The following is an 8,980-nucleotide window of genomic DNA, read 5'->3' on the forward strand; positions in this document are numbered from 1 at the left end:
GATGGACGCTGAGTGAGGGCGGACATTGTTCTGCATCCGTCATCTTCTCTCAATCTGATGCTCCCGGGATCAGCCACAAAAAGCCAAATTCTCCGATGTCCGGATTTAATGAGTCTCCTGAGCAGCCGGTAATGGGGCTTCTTGTCAGAGCAGGAACTATATAATGACGTCCTATGAGGTCCTGAAGTAGCAGCGATTGGGACATTTCCCTGTAGGATTTCACAAGATCCATCAGGAATATAATTGTGTATTGGAAAGCGGCCCAGAATAATTCATTCAATTTTCTTCAATTATCCAATTAAAATAATCTCAATTATATTGTCACAAGTGGGTTCATTAACCCAATCAGATCATCTTGTAGGGCGATATATGTCAGGCGCCGCTGCTCCGTGTGTTTAAAGGCGCCTCTCCTCATCTTCAGCTTCACACGTATGAGTCCGATCATTCCCTGCAAAGTTTCCGACCTCCCAATGAGGTTATCGAAGATCCTGGTTTTTCTAGCGCTCGTCACAGTAGTCCAAGAGACTTCCCAAAACCGGTGTCACCTGGAGAAGCAAAGTGTGGAGTCCTTCTCATACCGGGGAGACATCGTCCTCGGAGTCATCACTCTCATCCACTCCACCATTTACCAGCCGTATGTCACATATAAGAAGAAACCGGAAGCTGCGTCCTGCGCAGAGTAAGGCCTCATGCACACTTCCATCACCGTTTTCTCTGCCATTTTTGACGGATCCGTGTGTCCGTTTTGGTATCCGTGTGTACTCAGTGTCTGTTCCGTGTTTCCGTTTTAAACGGACGTCGTGCTTACATTTCGCTTCCGGGTTTCCGTTAAGAAAACGGAAGGTATTGAACTTTATTTGAATTTGTCACGTCCCAGTCTGTGAACTTTGGCTCACCCAGCCGTTGCTAGGGCAACGGATCCGTCAAAAACGGACGGCACACGGAAGCATTCCGTGTGCCGTCCGTTTTTTTGACGAACCCATACACTTCTATGGTCCCCACGGTCACTGAATCACTGACCAAAGTAGGACATGCTCTACTTTTGACGGAACGGAATAACGGAAGTGTGCATGGGGCCTAAGACACAATCATAAGTCCCTACATCTAACTGATAAAACGTTGCAAGAGGAGTGTCTATATCTATCTATCTATCTATCTATCTATCTATCTATCTATCTATCTATCTATCTATCTATCTCATATCTATCTATCTATCTATCTATCTATCTATCTATCTATCTATCTATCTATCTATCTATCTATCTATCTATCTATCTCATATCTATCTATCTATCTATCTATCTATCTATCTCATATCTATCTATCTATCTATCTATCTATCTATCTATCTATCTATCTATCTATCTATCTCATATCTATCTATCTATCTATCTATCTATCTATCTATCTATCTATCTATCTATCTATCTATCTATCTATCTATCTATCTATCTATCTATCTATCTATCTATCTATCTCATATCTATCTATCTATCTATCTCATATCTATCTATCTATCTATCTATCTATCTCATATCTATCTATCTATCTATCTCATATCTATCTATCTATCTATCTATCTATCTATCTATCTATCTATCTATCTCATATCTATCTATCTATCTATCTATCTATCTATCTATCTATCTATCTATCTCATATCTATCTATCTATCTATCTATCTATCTATCTATCTATCTATCTATCTATCTATCTATCTATCTATCTATCTATCTATCTATCTATCTATCTATCTATCTATCTATCTATCTATCTATCATCTATCTATCTATCTATCTATCTATCTATCTATCTATCTATCTATCTATCTATCTATCTATCTATCTATCTATCTATCTATCTATCTATCTATCTATCTATCTACCTATCTGTCGGTCCAGCCGCACAGGTAAGGTGTGGGTGCCCTAGAGAATCTACCAATCTCCCAAATATACATTACTCCGTAGAATCAAGTGAATAAATAAGTACCTTATTGCCCTCTGCAACGTTTCATCCATTTTTCACATTATTTAAACTACACACATTGGGGAGAAATTGATTAATATTGTCTTAAATTTAGGCAGTAAAAAACTAGAATGGAGCGACAGAAACTGCGCCAAATTAATGACAGTCTTGCACGATATATGATAAAATTGTGGCATCTTGCCGGATACGTTGACACTTCTCTTTCTTACTCCCCCTCTGGCGCACACCAAGGATCTGCCACGTTTAACACTTTCACTCGGCCACGTCCCTATTTCTAACACTTCTCATCTTCGAAGGAGATGTAAAAAGTGTCTTAAAAACATAATTTTGGTGCCCGGTAAGTCCAACTTTTTTTTGTCCGAATTGAGACAGAATCCCGGTGCATTTTGCTTTGTGACACCCCCAATATCTTCAATGTGCGATCCCCTCAGAACTCGTATAATAAGATTGCGTCTCTGTCCGGCATGAATCGCACATCAGTGATAAGTAATTATTTAACCCTCTCGTCTCCAGGTTCCTCATCAGGTACTACAGGGACGTCTTAGCCGTGATATTTGCCATAGAAGAGATTAATCAGAACATTCACCTCCTGCCAAACCTCACCCTGGGCTTTGATATCTTTGATTCTTGTGTTTCTGAGGCCAGAGCCATCCAGGCCACCATGATGCTTCTCTGGGAGGAGAAGGATTCATATTCCGCATCTCCTCAAAGCTGGAAGGATCCATTCCTGGCCGGAATTGTAGGAGATTCCATGTCAACATTGTCCATCCCTATGGCCAGGATACTCGGACCTTGCAATTACCCACAGGTATATATATATATATATATATATATATATCTATAGATCTGCTGGTCTACAGGATGACACGGAGCGGCAGATGACACTTCATTGGATATTTTTGTAGAAGTTTTTAAGTTCTAATCTCTAGGGACCTTTGTTTGCTAAGTAATTGCCATAATATGTTCCCCACTAGAGGGGCAGGTGGTGCCTCGCGATACAATGTTACATGGCGCCAACACTACTCCCTGGCAAGATGGACCCCAGGTTGGGTTGGGTTTCTTCTGAAGGTCTGAAATGTCTCCGCAATGCTCATAGCCTTCATGACACTTTTATTTCTAGGATATCTTAGAAATCCGGTGGAAGACCGAAGGTCCAGTCAACCAGTCACGTTGATCAGATGAAGACAATGTTTTCTGAGGAACCCATTCATTCAGACGTTATTAACTCCTTTAACCCATTACGGACCGAGCCATTTAAATAATGATATATTGTAATAGCTCAGACTTTTACGGACGCAGCGAGACCAATTTTGTTTATTTTTTACTTTACCTACGGTAATAATTGGAAAAGAGGTTTTTTTTTACCTTTTAATATATATTTTTTTCCACTACTAATAACTTTATGAAACTTTTTTTTTGTACACATTTTATTAGTCCCCCTAGAATCGTTAGATCGCTGGTACAATATACTACAATACTAATGAATTGCAGTATATCGTCATTTTCACAGGCTTGTATTAAGCCGTGCCAGAGACACAAATTAACAGAGGCAGATAAAAGGCAGACCTGGGGGCCTTGATTAGGCCCCTAGGTTGCCATGACAACCACCGGTGCCCCCCGATCGCGGTGTGGGGGGCGCCGATGATGCTGCGGTCAATCATCACCGCAGCATTTGAGGGGTTAAACGGCCAGGAAAAGCGCGATCGCTGTTCCCGGCCATTAGTCCCGAGTGTTGGCTGTAAAACACAGCTGACACCCGCAGCGTATGGAGCGCGCACAGCCTGTGAGCGCGCTCCGTACTTCCCTATGATGCTTATCACGTACATGTACGTGATAATGCGTCAAGGGGTTAAGGTTTTTTCTCTTCTCAATTTCTAGATCAGTTTTGGAGCTTTCGATCCGGACTTAGACGACAGACATCAATTCCCAACTTTTCTCCGCACTGTGCCCAATGAGAACATACAGAATAAAGCGATCTCACAGCTGCTGAAGCATCTCGGGTGGACATGGGTGGGCATCTTGACCAGAGATGATGACCTGGGGGCGCTAGAAGGTCAACATTTAAAAGAAGAGATACGTGTTAACCAAGGCTGCGTGGCGTTCCTGGAGAAGATCCATTACCGTTACCCCATTGATAGAATCAAGAAAATACACGACATTGTCACAAACTCTACAGCAGTTGCGGTTGTGGTGTATTGTGAGGAAATGCATGTGAAGCCTCTTCTGGACATGATGTCAGAGGCCGAGACGAAGGGGAAGATCTGGATTTATACGCTGAGCTTCACCTTCATCCCAGGCATGTTCTCGGAAAGGACCGCCAGGTTACTGAATGGCTCCATTGGTCTAGTTCTCCACAGCGAGCCCCTGCCCGGGTTTGATGGTTTCCTCCAACAGATCCACCCATATAAATACTCCAATGACATCTACATGAGGGCGTTTTGGGAGATTGCGTTCACCTGTAGCTGGTTCCCCGATGATCCTCCTGCTGATCACACAGAAGACCTTGTATATTGCACTGGGGATGAGGATTTGGAGCATAAGGTGGAGTCTCTGTTTGAGTTGGGGGATCTGAGTTACACTTTCCAGGCTTATATTGCAGTTTATGCTTTTGCTAATGCCCTTCACAACCTCCTGCACTGTAGACGTCCTGCAGAGAAGTCCGTCAGCTGTGGAGAAAAAGATCCGTTACCCTGGCAGGTACAGTACGAGTCCTCATCGTGATGTCACCGGGTGTAAGATGAGGCTGTAACATTGGTATTCGGGTTTAATTGATTTATTTTCTCTATAACTTCCCTATGTGAGTGCGTAGCCGTATGAGACTGAATTTGTCTTTGTAGGGTATGTATACTTTTGCAACATTTTAAAATAAAAATAGATTAATGAAGAATGATTAAAAGTCTCCTACTATTTTGTGTATACAGGTCCGACGCAGACCCATGTGTCTCCATGGTTACAGACTACCAAAAGCACCCTGTGTAGTCTGATCCTGCAACCCTGCTCTCTTTTATCTGCCCCGCTGCTCCTTGGTTACAGATATCTGGTAGGTTAGTAAGTAATAGGGGACAGATGGATGACAATATGACTTCAGGATCAGAGTACACAAGTTTTCGTGTTTTTTATGTTGTCTGTAACCACGGGGACACATAAGTCTGCCTAGGAGCTGTAGACACGAAACAGTAAAAGATTTTTCATCATGACTGTTTACAAATCTGCTTACATTTTTATTTTTGATTGGAAAAAAATTGGTTTCAAAGATGGACACAGGATTTATGTGTAATTTTAGTAATATTAATTGAATACACAGAAAATAGTTAAAAGGAAGGGTATTAGTAATTAAAGGGTTGAGGTTTAAAAGGTAAATGAAATTCCACAATTCTTATTTTTATCATCATCATCATCATCATCATCATCATCATCAATACCACATTATTCACTGTTCGTATATCTGGAGAAAAAGAAAGACAAATAAGTACAAAAAGTGTTTTCAAAGATTATTATGTATTATTATTATATTATTAGTAGTAGTTGTAGTCATTATTATTCTTTTTATTGTTATTATTCTTTAATATTATTATTAGATGTTATTATTATTACTATTATTATGATTATTATTATTATTATTGTTATTATTATATGTAATTTATTTTACAACTTAAGGAGTTTTGTTTTCTCTTCTCTTTTGAGTATTTTCTTTTTCTTTTGCCTGATTCAAAAAACAATCAAATAACTACATAAAAAAACCATAACCTTGATTTTAAATAAATGAAAAATATATGGGTGACTTGTGTCCAGTAAAAACAGTGATGGTGAAAAGACCAATTATAACAGAAATGTTTCCAATTACATTTTCCTTTAAACTTTATTCTCATTTATTTATTTGTATTTTTTGGCATTATTTTCCAGTTTTTGCATCTAGTCTAGAATTCTTCATGGTGCGCCGTGGATGATGAGAGTTTTCTTTTACCTCATTTTTATCTTTGTATTTTTCCCTGATTTGGAACTTCTTCTTGGTAAATCTGGAATCTCGATACTTTCTACAAAGTGTCCTGGAATTATCGAGGGTCTCATGTAGATTTTGTTGGTTTATTTTTCCCTTTTTTTATTTTCAGGTTTACCGCTCCCTGAAGAAGGTCTCCTTCACCACCCATTCTGGAGATGACATATTCTTTAATGACGTTGGTGAAGTTCCGGCCACATTCGATATAATGAATCTTCAGATATTTCCTAATAACAAGTACAGATTGGTAAAGGTGGGGAGATACGATTCTCGGGCCACGACTCGTGAGCAGATCTCTCTAGATATCGGGGCTGTTATCTGGAACCACGAATATAAGGAGGTGATTTCCGTCTAATATGACATCATACCTTGCTTTACTGTAGTGGTGTGATGATTGGAGTTTAAAGAAACTACCTTCGGCCCAACCTCTGGGGAACCTTGATATGAACCCAAGTGCTATGTGGAGGCCTGCAGAAGAGTGACAACCACTGTTAAGAACCATGAATAAGCTCAGAGCAGTTGTCACTTCCCTTCCATTTAGTTGCATAAGCCTATTTTTCCCTGCAGCCACCATTAGGGGAGCTGATGAGATTACTGCAGACTGTGTTATTACTGGATACAATGTATAATCAGTATGCAGTAAGCTCCTAAGCTCCCCCTAGTGGCGGCTGCAGGTAGACATCATTTTATCACTTACCTCTATGTCTGTGGAGAGAGTTTGGACCTCTGTGTCAGAAAAATGAGCTTCCACAGCTATAACATTATATGAAACTACTGAGCACAGAATTTTGGACTAAAAAAAACCTGGTGTTTAAAGGTAGAGATTCACTTTAAAGATTATTTTATATTTTCTTCACATTTAGGTTCCACATTCAGTTTGCAGCGAGAGTTGTCAACCTGGAAACCGGAAAGTCTCCATACAGGACCGTCCCATGTGCTGCTTCCAGTGTGTTCCTTGCTCACTCGGAGAAATCACTAATGAAACAGGTAAAAGTCATTTCTTTTAGTCTTTTCTACGTTTGGTGACATCCATTTTAACGTAGGTTCAATATTCCAATAATTAATAAACATGGTAAATCTCCTGCTCCCAGCAGTACCATAGGACTAAAGAGTCACAGTCCATAGGACTAAAATATTGACAACTACCCTAGGAGCCATCATGTAATGCAGAGAGCAAGTGTCATTTCCCTTCCCCCACACTGCAGGCTTCTCTAGCCTGGGTGGGTCTTGGCAGCGGCACTTCCAATCATCCCTTATAGTTTATATGTATGACCTAGAAATATACAGATAGACTTTCTCATTAAAGGAACACTCCAGGCAAAACTAATATGCCTAGTGCAGGGCCTGAGGGGGCGGAGCATGACTCAGAACTTCAAAGAACACCCCCTCAGGCCCAACATAACACTGTGTATCTGTTGTGTCCGGAGTGTTCCTTTAAGCTTCTATGTAATGTACTTTATGTTGACATTTTGGTATGGGATCATTAAGGAATCGTGATTGATTTTAGATGCCGCCATTTGTACAAAATGCCCGGAAGAAATGTGGCCCAATGAGAAGCAGGACAGTTGTCTTCTGAAGATGGTTCAGTTCCTGTCCTATGTAGAGATGATGGGGGTCTCCTTGGCAGCTGCTTCCATCTTCTTCTCCATTATAACCCTATCAATTTTATGCATCTTCAGAAAATTCTCCGACACGCCGGTGGTGAAAGCCAACAATCGAAGCATCAGCTACGTCATCCTTGTAGGACTCATCGTGTGTTTCCTCTCCTCCCTCATTTTCATTGGTTACCCATGGATGGTCATCTGTATTCTTCGCCAGGTTGTGTTTGGTGTATCCTTTTCGGTCGTTGTCTCGGGAATGTTGGCCAAGACAATCACCGTCATCCTTATCTTCCAATCTACGAAGCCCAACTCAATCGGCAAACGATTCGACTCAAGGATCTCGAACGCCGTCATGTACGCCTGTCCTCTGTTCCAGGTCATGATCTGTATTGTTTGGCTTGGAACGTCTCCCCCTTACTCACAATTAAACATGACTTCTATACCCGATACAATTATTGCAGAATGTAGCGAGGGATCCAACCTCTTCTTCTACTGTATGTTGGGTTATATGGGATTTTTAGCAACCATCAGCTTCCTCGTGGCTTTTTTATCCAGGAAGCTGCCGGATATCTTCAGCGAGGGCCAGTACATCACTTTTAGTATGTTTGTATTTCTCAGTGTCTGGATTTGTTTTATTCCGGCATACCTGAGCGCCGAAGGGAAGAACCTGGTCATAGTTGAAGTGTTTGCAATAATGGCTTCCAGCGCAGGTTTGTTGGCTTGTCTGTTTTTCCCTAAATGTTACATCATCTTGTTTCAACCAGAAATGAACACAAAACAATATGTAAGAGGAAAGCCATGACCTGGGTCCGGAGTATTTCCATCTCGGACATTTATGGCATATCCACAGGATATGTTATGTTATCTGTTACTATTATTTCTCCGCTCAGTCTCTGTGCACATCAGCACATTGATACAATTAGAATGACTGTGTAGTCATTGACTCATTTATATTCCTGTTCATATATTAATATTGCTAAGCATTAATGGGATAGTGAACAGCCTATGTACTGGCAGTGCCTACTTACAGTGCTACAGAGGACACCCCGGGGTGAGACTGCAAGCTGCCAATACACTGGCTCTGAGTGACCACATGATATCACTGATATTACAGAAATGTGCGCAGATGACACAGGGTCCGGTGGGCTTAACTTTTCTCAAGAATGTACGGAACACACGCTAGAAAAGGGAGATGCAAATGTTATATTTATTAATATTGCATGACCATAAAACATGATATCTCATTAACTATGCTGATAATTAAACACCTAATGGAAGGAAACCATGTGTTCATTAATTGTTTACAGCCATAGTTAACTAATAAAATTCAGTACCTGCAGCCACCACTAGAGGGAGCTCCCTGCATACAAATATCTATACAGCTCCCAATAATCGC

At 40.7% G+C, this 8,980-nt stretch overlaps 1 protein-coding gene across 1 annotated transcript; it reads left to right on the forward strand.

The window, feature by feature from the left end:
• The first annotated feature begins 431 nt into the window (after positions 1 to 431).
• LOC142657494 (vomeronasal type-2 receptor 26-like) lies at positions 432 to 8,386 on the forward strand. Its single transcript, XM_075832530.1, has 6 exons — positions 432 to 679; positions 2,500 to 2,794; positions 3,865 to 4,683; positions 6,096 to 6,323; positions 6,847 to 6,970; positions 7,491 to 8,386. Exons 1-6 carry the CDS (start codon positions 432 to 434, stop codon positions 8,384 to 8,386), a joined length of 2,610 nt encoding a protein of 869 aa, XP_075688645.1.
• Positions 8,387 to 8,980: the final 594 nt, after the last annotated feature.

Source organism: Rhinoderma darwinii, chromosome 7, assembly GCF_050947455.1.
Source record: "Rhinoderma darwinii isolate aRhiDar2 chromosome 7, aRhiDar2.hap1, whole genome shotgun sequence".
NCBI classification, from domain to species: domain Eukaryota; kingdom Metazoa; phylum Chordata; class Amphibia; order Anura; family Rhinodermatidae; genus Rhinoderma; species Rhinoderma darwinii.

What these genes read in the sequence shown, in the direction of transcription:
- LOC142657494 (XM_075832530.1), top strand. Translation starts at nt 432, where the DNA reads ATGAGTCCGATCATTCCCTGCAAAGTTTCCGACCTCCCAATGAGGTTA. An exon ending in GACCTTGCAATTACCCACAG is followed by an intron (nt 2,795 to 3,864) that starts GTATATATATAT and finishes CTCAATTTCTAG; the next exon opens with ATCAGTTTTGGAGCTTTCGA. An exon ending in AGAAATCACTAATGAAACAG is followed by an intron (nt 6,971 to 7,490) that starts GTAAAAGTCATT and finishes GATTGATTTTAG; the next exon opens with ATGCCGCCATTTGTACAAAA.